Source organism: Lepisosteus platostomus, chromosome 7 (assembly GCF_059453375.1).
Source record: "Lepisosteus platostomus isolate fLepPlt1 chromosome 7, fLepPlt1.hap1, whole genome shotgun sequence".
In the NCBI taxonomy this organism is placed as follows: domain Eukaryota; kingdom Metazoa; phylum Chordata; class Actinopteri; order Semionotiformes; family Lepisosteidae; genus Lepisosteus; species Lepisosteus platostomus.
This window is the reverse complement of record NC_142617.1, coordinates 62,800,304-62,815,098: the sequence shown is the minus strand read 5'-3', so window position 1 is coordinate 62,815,098 and position 14,795 is coordinate 62,800,304. Positions and strand designations below refer to the sequence as shown.

The 14,795-nt window shown below is 41.8% G+C and overlaps 1 protein-coding gene across 2 annotated transcripts in view; it reads right to left on the bottom strand.

The window, feature by feature from the left end:
* The window catches only part of ccdc33 (coiled-coil domain containing 33), a 97,502-nt gene that overhangs the window by 36,267 nt on the left and 46,440 nt on the right, over positions 1 to 14,795 (bottom strand). For both annotated transcript variants that reach the window (XM_088641667.1, XM_088641668.1), the window contains exons 7-11: positions 13,623 to 13,732; positions 7,777 to 7,878; positions 6,948 to 7,039; positions 4,870 to 4,990; positions 16 to 145 (exon numbers count right to left, since the gene is read on the bottom strand). In XM_088641667.1, the coding sequence (XP_088497793.1) occupies positions 16 to 145; positions 4,870 to 4,990; positions 6,948 to 7,039; positions 7,777 to 7,878; positions 13,623 to 13,732 (555 nt within the window). The remainder of the gene's footprint in view (positions 1 to 15; positions 146 to 4,869; positions 4,991 to 6,947; positions 7,040 to 7,776; positions 7,879 to 13,622; positions 13,733 to 14,795) is intronic.

The window sequence follows — 14,795 nt, the reverse complement described above, 5'->3', positions numbered from 1 at the left end:
GTGGTGCAGACGAACCTGTGGTAATGGGGTAAAACTCCAGCACCAGTGCAGCCCCTCCAGTGAAAATGGTGGCGCAGTTTCGGCCAAGGAAGAGGAAGCAGTGGTTCCAGATGGGCTGCTCCTCAGGATATCCTGCCTGGGACACCTGGGAGAAGAAAGAGGTCTCTTAACCTCCCTCCTTATCAAGCTTGGATGAAATCGGAAAGTCGGTGCTTATCCAAAAGAGTCCACAAAGTTACGAAGCTACGGATCTACAGAGCTGGTGGACAGTCACCCATTTGTTTTTTAGCACTTAACCTTGGATGGTTTCTTTCTTTTAATCCTTGGGATATTTTCGGCTACATTTATAAAATCATGCTAAAAATAATTACCTTTCTTGAAGTTATTGCTGATGACAAGTAACAACTGCTAACTGTTCTTTTAATAATGTAATAATAATAATGTTTCTTTATTAGCCCTATACAATTTCTTGCATTAGGAATTCGTCTTTTTGCATACCCCAGCTTTTCTCCATGGAGACACAGACACACAGACAGGGAGAAGCTTGGGGTCAGAGCGCAGGGTCAGCCATTGTACAGCACCCCTGGAGCAGTTAGGGTTAAGGGCCTTGCTCAGGGGCCCAACGGAGTAGGATTCCTCTGCCGGCCGCGGGATTTGAACCGGCAACCTTCCAGTCACAGGCGCATATCCTGAGCCACAGAGCCACCGCTCCGCCCATCGGTGCAGGTTTTAGTAACCTGCATGCCATAAAAATTTGAATTTGAATTTCTGCCTTGTTTTCTTTCTTTCTCAAATTTATTTTCTTGATCCATCAGCCAGCAATCGGCGGACAAATGTTCTTTTACTAGAACCAAAATGTTTAAGAGGCATTTTTTGCTTAAAGAGCAACAGATGGAACTAGCACAGGACAACAGCCAAGGCGAGCCGTACTGTACCTATCACAGCCTGCGTGCAAGGTGCTCTTGAAATTGCAGTCCCTTACACATCTTAATCAGCAGTTTGAGTCCTGAGGCAGCGCAGCCCAGCTTCATCATCAGCAGGACGTATTCCGCTATGCCAAAGACGTGAGTGTACCAAGCACCTGACCTGAGCCCTGGCAGAGACTGGTGGCGGATGGCAGATGGCCCCTCTGCCACATGCCTTATTAAACAGCAGGGAGCCTGATTTCTGCTCTCTGGCAGACTGTCCTAATGCAGGGGTTCTGCAGGTGTCCAGGACAGGACTCGTCTTCGTGGCTGACTTGCTTATTGTGGGTTATAATCCTGCAGCAGACTGATGCTGAGGTTTGCCACTTAGTCAAAGTTATTCATATATAGTCCTTACGCTTACAGCACTTTTCTGGACACTTCACTCAAAGCTCTTGATAGATAATGGCTATGACTATGACTATGGCCAATGACTATGGCTGCCGTCGCATCATCCAGGTGGAGGCTGCACATTGGTGGTGGTGGAGGGGAGTCCCCTTTGCCTGTAAAGCGCTTTGAGTGGAGTGTCCAGAAAAGCGCTATATAAATGTAAGCAATTATTATTACTATTATTATAATGGAGATACAACAGAAGCCATAGTGCGCCAGTACGCTCACCACACACCAGCTCTCAGTGGGGAGAAGAGCAGGGTGATGAAGCCAGTTCAGAGATGGGGATTATTGTAGAGGCCATGGGGAAATTTGGCCAGGACACCAGGGTAACACCCCTGCTCTTTTAAAAATCCTCCCTGTGATTTTTAATGACACAGAGAGTCAGGAACTTGATTTTATGTCTTATCTGTCTCCATCACTATACTGGGGCATTAGAACCCACACAGACCGCCAGGTGTGGGTGCCCCCTACTGGTCCCACAAACTTCTCTTCCAGCAGCAACCTTAGTTTTTCCCCAGGAAGTCTCCCATCCAGGTACTGACCAGGCTCACACCTGCTGAGCTTCAGTGGGCAGCCAGGTGTGAGCTGCAGGGTGATATACCATAGCTGCTGAAAAAGCTCTGAAAACATACAGTAACTGCCTTTAAATCCCCTTACTCACTGGAAACACATTTCAAAATCATGTGTTTTGTAAAATATTAATTTATTGTGGTGTGTGGCTAAATGTTCTTGTGTGTTTTGATTCATTTCTCTGTTGCCCGATTTTATGAATAATGTATAACAATTAATCAATAACTGTCAATTCCTTAAAATTTTCCTTATAATAATGATAATTTGATTTTATGCTAAAATAATAATAATTAGACTAACAGACGTTTCTCTGTTCCTTGAACCTCAAATAATGGATACAAAGGTCATAAAAAGAGAAAAGCCAGCAGGAGATTTCCTGTAGTTGTTAAACAAAACCAGTAATTGGACTGGACTGGAGACCCAGAAAGATAATGAGGTTGTTTTTAGAAGATAATAATTGTTTTATTCTGAGCACTGTTTGGAAGTGACTGTACTGACAGTGACTGTTTCAGATTTTGCATGTAAACTGCAGAGAGTCAGACAGTCTGATGATATAAATATATATATATATATGATTTTAAAATAAGATGATTACAGCAGCCAATGTTCTAAGATCACTAAAAAAATCTCTCTTAAATTGGTCTCCCAAGGTCATTTGTTTAGTTTTTCTAATTGTTCTGGATGATCTCAGGTCCCTGACCGCTCGGGAGTGTTAGAATATGGAGGCAGACTCAGCCATTTTAGGACAAGAAACTCAGATTGCCTGGGAAATTACAAAGGTATTCTTTGCACTCTCCTAGATGAGCACTGTCCCCCAGGACAGCCCCTCCAGAAGTGGTACTGGCACAGGCTTCTCTGCACACAAAGGTCAATAGTGACACCCGCTAGTCAAGTCATTATTGATTCCCAATCCCTTGCTATTAGGCAAGGTAATTACACTACACACTGACATTTAAATAACGTAAATATATGCAGATTCTAATGATTGTATTTAAAGTAATGCCAATAAGAATAATTTTTTGATGAAAGGTCAACGACTCTCCAACTGCCATGGATCCTACAATCTGAATTGTAAAGATGTCTGCTTGGATGCTAAAATTGATTAAAATGTACAAGGGTGTTGTTTTTGCAAAAATAAAATTGTATTTCTGTAGCATTTGCATTTCCAAACATTTGCCTTTCTGCTTGATTCCTTCCTGCCAGTTTTTGCAATTCGAATGTATAAGATGTAAGCCATCCCTTTAATCCTTGCATTGAGACTCAAAGCATGTCCTGGACTAAATCATTTTCTTCAGTGCCCACTGAAAATGCTGAACATGCTCAAATATGTAAACACATCTGTTTGGTCATGCGACACTGACACATGAAACCTTTTTTTATTGCAGAAAATGGCCAAATGATTTTTCTGTGACGAGAATGTTACCATGTTACAAATTTAATCAAATCCAAGCAGGGATTATAATAAATGCAATGAAGAGATCAGTTTTTACTGAGCAAAATGGTCTAAAAAGAACAAAAAGGGTTGAATATCTTTGTGCAAATATAGCCTACATGACTCTACACTTAACAACAAGGGTTAGTTAATTATAATAGCTTGCTCATAACATCAAGGACAACTTTCTCGGCAGAAACACAGTACTTCGTTTCTGTCTTTACCATGACCTTGCCACTCATACAGTACGCTCCACGGAAAAGACAGAAAACTCTCACTCATGAGAGGACTCTTCCCACATGCGCCTTCTCCCCTGGCCAGTCCGGGCACAGATGGAGGCTTTCTGAAGGGAAGAGAAACAGGCAGGCCCGTTCTCTCCCGTGAGCGCCCCCAGTGATCCGCAAAGACAGCCTGTCACAGCAATAGCCTGTGCCAGGCTCCGCATCCTAAGGGAAGGGGTGCTGGTGGGGGTTGGAAGAAATAAAAGCGTGTTCAAGTACACACGCTTTTCCAGAGCAGTGTCCTACGAGATACCACTGACGAGAGACCGCAAGGGCATTAAGTCTGCAAGAAAAACGAAAGGGAAATACAACACTCCCAGGAACCCCCAAATTAGTCCCTGCTCGTAGCTAGTACACCCTGAAAATTCTATACTGGCCATTATTAGATACAAGGAATTACCTGCAAGGACCCAAAATGCATCAGCAGAGCACTGGCAATGAACTTACTCTCCGTGTTTGGCACAAAAAAAACCCGAAAAAAGGCCCAAAACAGGAATAGGGTTTTGTTGTTCATGGTACCATAAATATACTAGTGGCTGAATGAATTGAACCATTTTACAGAGATCTGCTGTTAATAACGCCCCACTAATTTTGAAATTCAAGCATTATTAAATACAAGGAGAATCTCGTCTTGGGGAAAAAAGAGCAAAAAGAGCTCTGTTCCTCTCAAGGACTGGCATTTGTTTTGTGCAAAGATAACCTGTGAAGATAACTGGTGTTGCTCTAGCTCCGATACAAGGGAAAGAGGTTATATTTCCAGTAAAGCACCAGAGGACCTGGGAAAAGCGACTTATGTCATTTTCTGCTTCCCAGAAGCTGCATGGGGAGAGAGTGTGAGCCGAGGCAGACACTGATGGGGAGAGACAGCATAGCAGGACACAGTAGGGAAGAAGATTTCAGCCCACAGCAGCCTGCACGTTGCTCAGCCCTTCATAATTCACACAGAAATGCAGATAGTAAAAATATATGTTCATATATAGCTTTATTATTGCATGGACTTGTATGTATTTAATATACAGGTATTTATATATTTAAGTGCAGAACAACAGATGAAATCATTCAATTGTAGTGTGCTAAGATTATTACAATGTTATTTTCTTGATAGTGTCCTTGGAAACACTTTTTTTTCACTTCTTTTAATGTGAAAGGAATTATCTCACTAACTTTCTGTCCAGGTGTGCCCAGCTGTTTGTCGGGCAGGATGCCCAAGGCTGGCAGGAGGACCTACCTGGGGATGGCCTTGGGCAGTCAGGGGTGGCACATCAAAGCAGGAGGGGGGAGGCTGGGGGAAGGAGACCGAGGTCACCGTGATGCCCGCCGCCCGAGGACTCCGAAGCAGCATGGTATCTCTGGAAAACCAAACACAATGGCAGTGCCAACAGAGTCTCATATGGAAGAACCCGTGAAAAATGCACTTAAGAGTAAATTCACCGATACCATTGCTAGCACAAGCTTAGGGTGGCCATCCAGGCAGAATGCTTACAGTAGCCTCCAAATGGCAAAATATTGCCCAGTTTCCAATGGTTCAGGATGCCTGATCACTCAACGGGCTGTGATACAAGCTGCTAAAATACAGGACATTCATGAAAACATACTGTAATGGTGTCTGTCCAGAAGCTGCACGGGAGACTCAAAATTTAAGTAAAGGATAGAAACACCTCTCAAAGACCAATAAATCAAACATATAGATGCCATGCGACAGGCAGCCCTAGCAACAGTGCAGCTATTATTAGAAGTGGGAGTTATATCACAGAGCAATAACAGAAGAAAGAGCCAACCGTGAGATACGGACATGGGCAGCCTGATTATTCCCTGACCTTCATGTGTCAATCAGGTGATGGGAGCCTATAGTTGACATCATCCTTAGTCTTCTGCTTAACCTATCCTGAGAGACAAATTCAAGAAGGGAGTGCCCTCTGTTCACAGCATTTCTGGGTTAGCCACTGTCGCTGGAGTCCATACTGCACTCAGTATCTATATTAACTGAACACATACAAAACCTTAATACTTCTGACTGTATGAGTCGTAGTATAAAGATCCTTTGATGAAAAAACATGAAGCAATAGGTGAGCTTCTTTTAATTAATATGTTGTGTAATTTTATCAGTATAATAAATCAAACTGAAAAGTAAAGTCAACTGAATTAATTATAATTGTAACAGAATTAAGTGCACAAATAAATGCTGATATAATACAATTCGGAGCAAACAAAGCAAGTCGTTTGAGTTGGTCTTAGGGTTTCATCTCATTTCATAATGACTGTACAGTATGTTTCACACCTGTTAACATACAGCATTTATGTGATTTATGTTTTGGTTTTTGAGACTAAAGTCTGCAGTTAAACCACTGAGCTCTGGTTCACTCTGTATTAAAGTCTAATGCTTTTATTATAGGAAACCTGCCACAGAGCTAATGCTGCTTGTAAATGTCTCGACAGGAAGCAGCTGAGGTTCAACTACATATCGAAAAAGCACACGGAGATAATTGATGTGCTCTGAAGTTCAACAATTAAAATGCACGGCCACTTCTGAACTGGATCACATTAAATTCATAAATCATTTATTGCTTACAAAATGTTTCATCTTTTTCTGTGATAAATCATACTCTGTCAAAGACCAGGTTCTAAATATATGGAACTAGGGAGCCGATATCTACAGGAGGTGTGTCACCCCATTTGTTGGTATGGGTAACCCAGCCATGAGCCAGTAACCTGAAAAAGGGTAAAGTGAACTTCATTGATTCAGAATATTAGGGAGGTCGTGGATGTTTATCTTACAGATTAAAATTCAATCTAGCACTATGAGATGACAATAATCAAAACAGAATAATAAGCTAAAGCAAGGTGAAACAGTGGCGCCTCTAAAGAAGATCTTTCTGCATCTGGGATCTCACAACTCATCCCTGTGTGTTTTGGCGTGAAGTAATTGATCAGCGCTTGTACGGAGCTTCAGAGCACCCAACCCCATCCCCTTGCCAGCAAACAGCTTTTAAAAGTCACCTTTTACATTCTGATTAACCTTAATAAAGGAGAAAGTCTCCATTATTTTTCTTAATTGCTGCCAGGGACCCGGCATGAATTAACCCCCCCAGATGGGAACACTTGCACTGTCCTAACGCTGACCCACAGGGTCACTTCTTCCAGGACGCCGAACACCCGCTCTCCAGCCAGCGATTACTCTTAGAAACAAAAAAAAGGATTTTTTCCTCAGCCAGCTGCATTGTCATTCATGAGCAGCACCCCCATCCCCGCACTGTGGTCGGCCTCAGATGTACGGCTGATGACAATCTGCACTCCACAAGCACTTACTTGTAAGACGCATAATCGGGGACAATACGAGCCACAGCAAGCAGAGGCCCCGCTGGCTCCCTCAGAGGCCTCTCCATGCCCTGCAACAGCACCTGAAACAGCACCGAGCCCAGATGAACGTCAGGGGAGCGGAAGAGCTACCCACGCCCCTGGCTCTGCAGTCACAGCACGCACACCACTCCCCAAAATAATGCAGCATCACGCACTAGCGTTTAAAGCAATTTGTTATTCAATACCCCTCAGCATTAAGGAGATCAATAAAATAATTCACAGCTAATAGGAAATTGGAAGCAGGGGTGATTTAGTTATCTCGGTTGATTTTATTGTGAAGGTAACCTGAAACAGGAAGCCAGAAAACATTCTTTATTTTTGAAAGAAGACTGACGGGACTCTTTTTCCACCCCACCCCCCCCAAACACATCTGGAAAATAGAATTATAACGTATAGCCGCAAAGAACTAATTAAGCTGCCCGTTATTTCTGCAGGCCTTGGCTTAAATCCAACTCCAAAAACAAGGAGAAGGCAGGAGCCTCCGAGTACGTTCCTGTATTTTCAGATCTCCTCCACGACATAGGATTCGATATACCAGAGTTCATCTAGTTACGACTTGTGCTCACACTAGGTGAGCTTTTCAATCACGTCCAGACATGAAAAAAAAAAGTCATTCAAATCATAGACGTCGTATGTAACTGACATTTACGAGCAGGACGTTCAGATTCTCAAATTCTGCGTGTGGGCAAACTGCCCGCTTAGAGGGATAAGGGCCTGACGTTTCATTTCCTCCCCCGCATGGCCTGACGGCGGGCAGGGGCGGCAGGTAAGCGAGTACCTCAAACCCCGTGAAGGAGAAGCGCGGCAGTCGCGGAAGGGCGCTGACTTGTCGGACCACCGTGGCGTACAGCCGCACCCCTGCCGGCACATTCCCATGAGCCTACAACACAAAACAAGCCAACACACAAGGCGGATGCTTCTGTCCTCCTCTCCAACTAGCGGTTTGATTCGGCATGGAGTGGTAAAACAAGAATAAGTGGATTCTTAAGGTGCTCTACAACTGCGCATAGCATAATATACGACAAATATACATCTACACAGAATAATGCACGACAGAAGTAAGAAGAAAACGGGGGGGAAGCCTAGGAAATGGATTCTTTGATACTGAGGAAAAGTGAATTACACGTTAAAAGCTTCGGGTAGTGTTAAGGCAGGTTTTGAAAATGTTGGCGGTTGTGGCGTCTTTAAGGGATTTGGACGGTGAGGTCTACAGCTGTGCTGTTCCTCAATGGGTGGAGGCTGGAAAGGCCTGATTGTCCGGTGCCTTGCATGAGCGACTGGGCAGGAACTGAGCTATAATCGTGTGGGTGGAGGAAAGATATCCCTTTGTGATGCTCCTCATGTGAGCTGCAAAGGTTTCATTTCAGAGCCATCACTGATAGCACCGGTGTCACCAACTTTGCAAAACTGATGTTGGGAAGATCTGAGTATAAACTCAGTCTTGCCTGAGTTTAGCTGAAAAAAGCATGTATGAAGCTAAGCAGGTGTGAGACCTCCTGGGAAAAACTAAGGTTCCTGCTGGAAGTGGTGTTAGTGGGGCCAGCAGGGGGTGCTCGCCCTGCGGTCCGTGTGGGTTCGGGGAGGTCCTGACTCTCTGTTTTCATTAAAAATCCCAGACATCCTGACAAATTTCCCATTAGCCTTTATCAATCATGTCCTCATAATAATCCCCCTCTATGAATTGGCTTCATCACTCTGTTCTCCTCCCCACTGCTAGCTGATGTGTGGGGAGCGTTCTGGCTCCCTATGGCTGCAGTCACATCATCCAGGTGGGGCTGCACACTGGTGGTGAAGGAGAGTTACCAGTTACCCCATTACCTGTAAAGCACTTTGAGTGGAGTGTCCAGAAAAGCGCTAAATAAGTGTAAGCAATTATTATTATTATCATCCCCGAAGGTAAAAGCTGTTAATCATGTTTGTGATGCAAATGTCAATGAAAAGGTATTCATTATTTCCTTGGATGGATGCCTCTTTTCTGTAGGTATTTTCAGACTTACCTACAATGTGATACTTCCCAGAATTCTGCAATTCTATGTCAGAACTATGTGCCATGCACACTTGTAAGTTTGGGGAATAAAACAAAAAATGTCATGGCGAAATGTTCATGTTGGGGACATGGCAAAGACAGAGTAGAGAAACCGCCGTTTGTGATCCACCAGCAGGAGGTACTGTTTGGTGTCTGGTTCAGCAGATTGAGGAGAGGAGAAATGTGTTCAAAGGGACCCACTGGCTGCTGATCATAGTTCACTCCAGTGCAAGTGTAGCGGAGCTGGTGTGGGCACGGTGACGTCGGCGCCCTCCCTGCGTGTAGCAGGGCCCTCAGCCGCCCGGGCTGGGGGAGGTCTCCTTCAGCTCACTGGGCTGGCTCCCTGTGGCGGTACGCCGGAGACCCGGGGTCGCGCCCCAGGTGTTGCGGGACGAAGCGGGTGGCGGAGGCACGAGCCCGCGCGGAGCCGCGACGGTCACACAAGTAGATGAAGCTCAGACTGGACTGTGTTGTTCAGGACTGTTTACACATTCACAGCAACTTTGCCTGTTGCTTTGTTGCAGGAAAATGTAACAATCGAACCCTGGCAGAGAAGAGGCACGTTATCAATTTCAAATCTGCCTACTGTGCCTGAGACGGTGATCCCGGGATCTTCAAAATGTAACCAGGGGATTTAAAGGAAATGCTGAACATGCAATCTTTTGTATTTCACCTGACGTGCTTCATTGTGTACTGTAGAATTTGTGCAGATGTAGGAACTGATCAAAGATAGAGGAGGATATGTTTTGAAACAGTTTTAGAATTTAAGATTTTAGACAACTTATACACTACTTTTGTGCACAACATTAAATGATTACATGAATAATGGTCAGAAGAATAGATCAAGCCCCTTATCCAGGATCAGGAACACTTGTATAAAAAAATACATCTTTTTTTACAATCTGTACTTCTTACTAAATGGTCTGACTAAACAAATTCCATATTCACGGAGGCACCCTGCACCGTCTCATTAACACCCTAGATAAATGGACTGCCATTATTCATCATGAAATAATACATTTCCACTTATGGGCAAATATAAATGAAATATAATTTAGCAAGCTTTCAAAACACTACAGGTATGGAATAGAAAAGGAAATCCCTTAATGTTATTTATATGATAAAGCACATATTTTTAAATTAACAAGGAAAAAAAAATGATCAGAATTCTATACATACTCCCTTGACCAAAGTCAAATGACTACTCGTCATTCAGCTAGAGCCTAGCAAGTATTGTTATAAGCTATGTTGGATTGCCTTGTGATGTGTTAAATTCCACCTTACTTTTCATCAACCAAAAAAACCAGAGGATGACCATATTTCAAACTAGACATCCATCACATAGGTGCAATCAGCCAGTCAGCCAACAGGCCTGACAGTGGAAGTCCAAAACTAAGAAAAAACGAGCAGTGATTATTGTTCAGTGCTCTCTGGAGTGCCCTCCATAAAAATAACACACTGCAAATCAATATTTATAGAGGGCATAAACAACAACAACCAAGGGACACCACACTACAGGATTAATGACATTTCCCATCCATCAATGCTGCAACGTACTTAAAAAAAAAGATGTCATTTTATGCAGCCTTTTCTTTTTATTTAAACAAGCGTCTTTTATAGCTTCGTCAAGTGATGGTTTTCCACACTTTCTACAATGCACATGTATGCTGTATGAACTGCAGTTGATTGTGAAGATGACTGACCCATACGCTATGTTACATACAGTATCACAAACACTGAACACATCATGTAAAATGTGCACAGCAATTATGCACAAAATAGGATTTCAGAGGCTGAGGAATCATTTTCAAGGGACTTAGTACCCTCTTGGAATGAAGTGATTAGGAAAAAAAAAAGCCACCCTGTAATATTGTGATAATATAGTATACATCACAATTATATACATATATAATTACAATAAGAACACTCCTGGCCACGATGTTGCTGGAATTAAGTACAAAGCCAGTAAAAGCAGACAATGAATAATTTATACTGTAGCAGCAGCCTTGAAGGAGCAGTCTGAACAGAGGACCTGGAGGGGAATGTAGGAGTGCAGTCATGTGTGAACTCATTCTGAGCAGCCTGGGATGGCTTGGCACAGAATTCCTACACAGCTGAGGAGGCTCATTCTGTTCAGAACTGATGCTATTATAATTGTTTAGATTACTCTTATTGTCATTACACAATCTCTTTCCCTTTTCTACATAGGCTTTATTATCTGTTTAGAGCATCTTCTTTAAACTTACACTCATGCTCCTTTCCAGCTGACAGCTTGCACTCATCAGAGAAGATTTGGTTGTAGTTGCACAGCCCTACATTTGTTAGGACTTTAATTATAATCCACTGTTGACAAACAAAAAACCACCACCCAAAGCAGAAATCTCAGAGAAAAAGTTTTTAAAAATGTAATTGTGACAGCTACTGTAGATATACCGTACCCCACTTCTCATACTAATTTTTGCATTCAGTGGGTATGATCGTTTTTAACTGCGTCTGGAAACTGAATTTTATACCAGATGGTAATTTGATTGATCTGCTGGCCAGACAATCGAAAACGGATACTGTCAAAAAGACATTGATTTACTTCAGATAAGGCTAGATCTGCCACAAAAACATGCTGTTCTGATTTTTTTTGGCATACTGTATGTAGCCAGAGTGAAAAGGAGTTTATGAACACTGTGGGGTGGATTATGGGTCATTTCAGTAAAAAGTATTGAGGCTGTCCACCCGTTGTACAAAGTTATGAAGAAAAAAAAAACGTTTTACTTCCCTACAGTGCATATACTTACACTGTATTTATTTCCTTAAGACAGAATTTCAAGGAAAAGACATGTTTGGTATTACATTAAAACTGAATTTTCAGTTTCATCTGAAATAATCTGTAACTGTAAACACAGTCGCTTAAAAAAAACCTGCAAGGAATAGAAGCACATTTCCACTTATTGCTGATGGCACCTTTGCTCCAGAAGGTTGAAATACAGACAAATATGAGATAATGTTCATTACCAGATTGTGTTTTTGGTTTCCCTTTGTCATGTCAGGCTCAATTCTATTCTTCAGGCAAACAAGGTGAAATGAAAAAAAATTCTCTCCTACCCACTCACTGGCTGATGTCAGGATAAACTTACATGACTTCAGATCAGCTGTATGCAACAGTTAAGAGTTAGTTAAAAACAGGATTTGATCAATTTTACATTTTAATGTTGTCTTGTCTGTTACTTGTATGCACGCACTAGGTTTTTATTTGAACACTACCAATGGTTCTTACCAATGGTTTTACAATGTACGGATTACACTTTCAGATATGAATGAATACAAACAATGAAACAAATTATCCACATCTAAAACACTCAATACTGCCAGTGTACTTGCACAGTATTGCTCATTCAAAGTAAATTATACATTTTTAATTATTTCTGCATAGTATCACAACACACCATGATGTGAAATTAATTATGTTAGCCATAGTTGTCAGTACCAATACTGTAAGGGTGGCTTCTGTTAAACTGCTGTGTGTGTCATTACATTTTTTCCCATGTGGAAACAAGAGCAGCTTAAAGTTATGTCTGGTCCCACAAGGATAACATGAATACCAAAATAATAAAGCACTGTGTCTATTTTTACTTACTAACTCAAAACAAACTAAGCATTTTTAAGAAAACTGTGTTATACGCAAAGCGAATGTAAGTGCTTTCTAGCTACACTTTATAAAACAAAATGAACAAACAGCACACTCTGCTTAGACAGATGTTCTCAAGAAACACTTAACTGGATTTCACTCTGTTAGGCTTCTCCCAGGAATGCAGAGTATAGTCCAAGTGTTTCGATTTCACCACATAGAGTAAACAAGGCATTGGTTATTCATGATTCAGCATTGAAAAAGGCTCTTTGAAGAACTTTGCCTATGGCTATTCCTCTGCTTGCACAGCAGACGTTCAATACTGACAGGCAGAGCTGCTCTATGTCCCCTGCTGTTTCAAAGTATAGGGATGAGAAATCACAGTCTGGTTTTGAAGATGAAAGTTGTTCGTTACATCACTCTACATAAGCACTTAAAAGGTATTTTAGGTGGTGTGTGGTCTGGCATGAACTTACATCTTCATACCCTTCCTATATACAGGGCTAGGTTTGGGAAACCGTCTTGGAAACCTTATTATGACTTGCTTTCCATTGTTCAATAAGCCTTTGTTGGATTTACAATTATTTTTTATATTTGCTTATATAATTCATTTTGAAATCACCATGTGTATAACATCCTCAGGCTGGACAAAGACCAGAAGCTGTAGAATCCCACAAGTCAATGTATGTTTTTTTCAGAAACTTCAGATGTCCTTATGTCAACTGGTAAATGAATGCTTGTTGGCAAAGCCTGACATATGCAATCAGGAGACAGGAGGAAAGATTATGCAGTGTTTTAATCTGTTCTGTGTAAATTATGCCCTGTGGCTGAGGAGACATGGCATCCTATAGCCAGCCTACAGCAGAGAAAAGGCATTTGGATGGCTGATTAGCCACTGATGAAGAATTCCTGAAGAAGGCATCTAACTGGTGGGGATAAGCTGTGTAGTTGCTGAGTGATTGCACTGGGAGACACTTACCTGCACCAGTTCCATGTGGTAGTGGTGAAAAGGCTGGAGATGACGCAAAGGTAGGCGATAGTAGGCCAGGAGCTCTTTAGTTCGACTGTCAGCCACACTAAGGACCATCTCTATGTGGCCATCGACAGGGAAAGACAAAGCACAAGGGAAGAATAGCCATACGTTTTAATTTGGCTGCTTTAGATAAGTAAAAACAAAATGCACCACCAAAATAAAAACCTTTGTATCTATGTCTTGGAATTCTAAACATATAGCACAAACATCTTTAAATGTCCTCTGTCAAGTATCGTCAGCTAAATGTTTTCAATAAATTTGATTGAGTTGGTGGTACAATCCAACTTCCTGTCACCTGGTCATTGGTTGGTCTAGGTGTAGAAGTGGCCAGCCCTGGTCCTGAAGAGAAGCAGTCCAGCAGATCTTACAGGTCTCCCTTAGATCGTAAATGAATTTATCCAATTTGGCCAAGAACTGTAGTTGCTGAAATCTACAGGATGTCATTTTATTTCAAATCCGTAAATTATTTAATTGGAAAAATGAAATTTCATCCACGTATGTGGCAAAAAAGATGGTCGAAGGGTTGAACATAAATCCTGCTGTAGTCTGGCTAGCCTCTTCTTGTATAGGGTGCTTTCTCTCAATACCGAGTTCAAACAGACCCAGCTTTAAAGCTGACTTTAATACAATTTTGCCTGAGGTTTGCATACTGCATGAGTAAGTATGATACTTCATACAGACACACATTGCTGTACAGTCTCATGGTTTAATAAATCCTATGTTGCTGGATCACTGTTAGATTCACTTAGAAACACGTCAGACCCACAAAATGTCCAATGCTAAAAACAGCCTTCTTTTTCAAAAGAAAGTGGTCAATATTTCTGTGTTATGTTTCTAATAGACTAAGAAATGCATTCCTGGATCTTAGTTATAAAATATTTGTAGCATTTAAGTAAATGGCATGGCAGTAAGACCTAATATGAAAGCAAGGAAAAAATATCTACAGTACGCAGCATTAAATCAACCACCTGCAGAAGCACAATTGTCTTCGCTCTCAGTGGAGTGTAGTTGTGGTAATTATTCACACCCTCTTCATAATACATGGTAATTAAAAAGAGATCAACAAAATAATTAATTTCTTGCAGCTACAAATATAGAGATTAATGATGGTTAAGTACA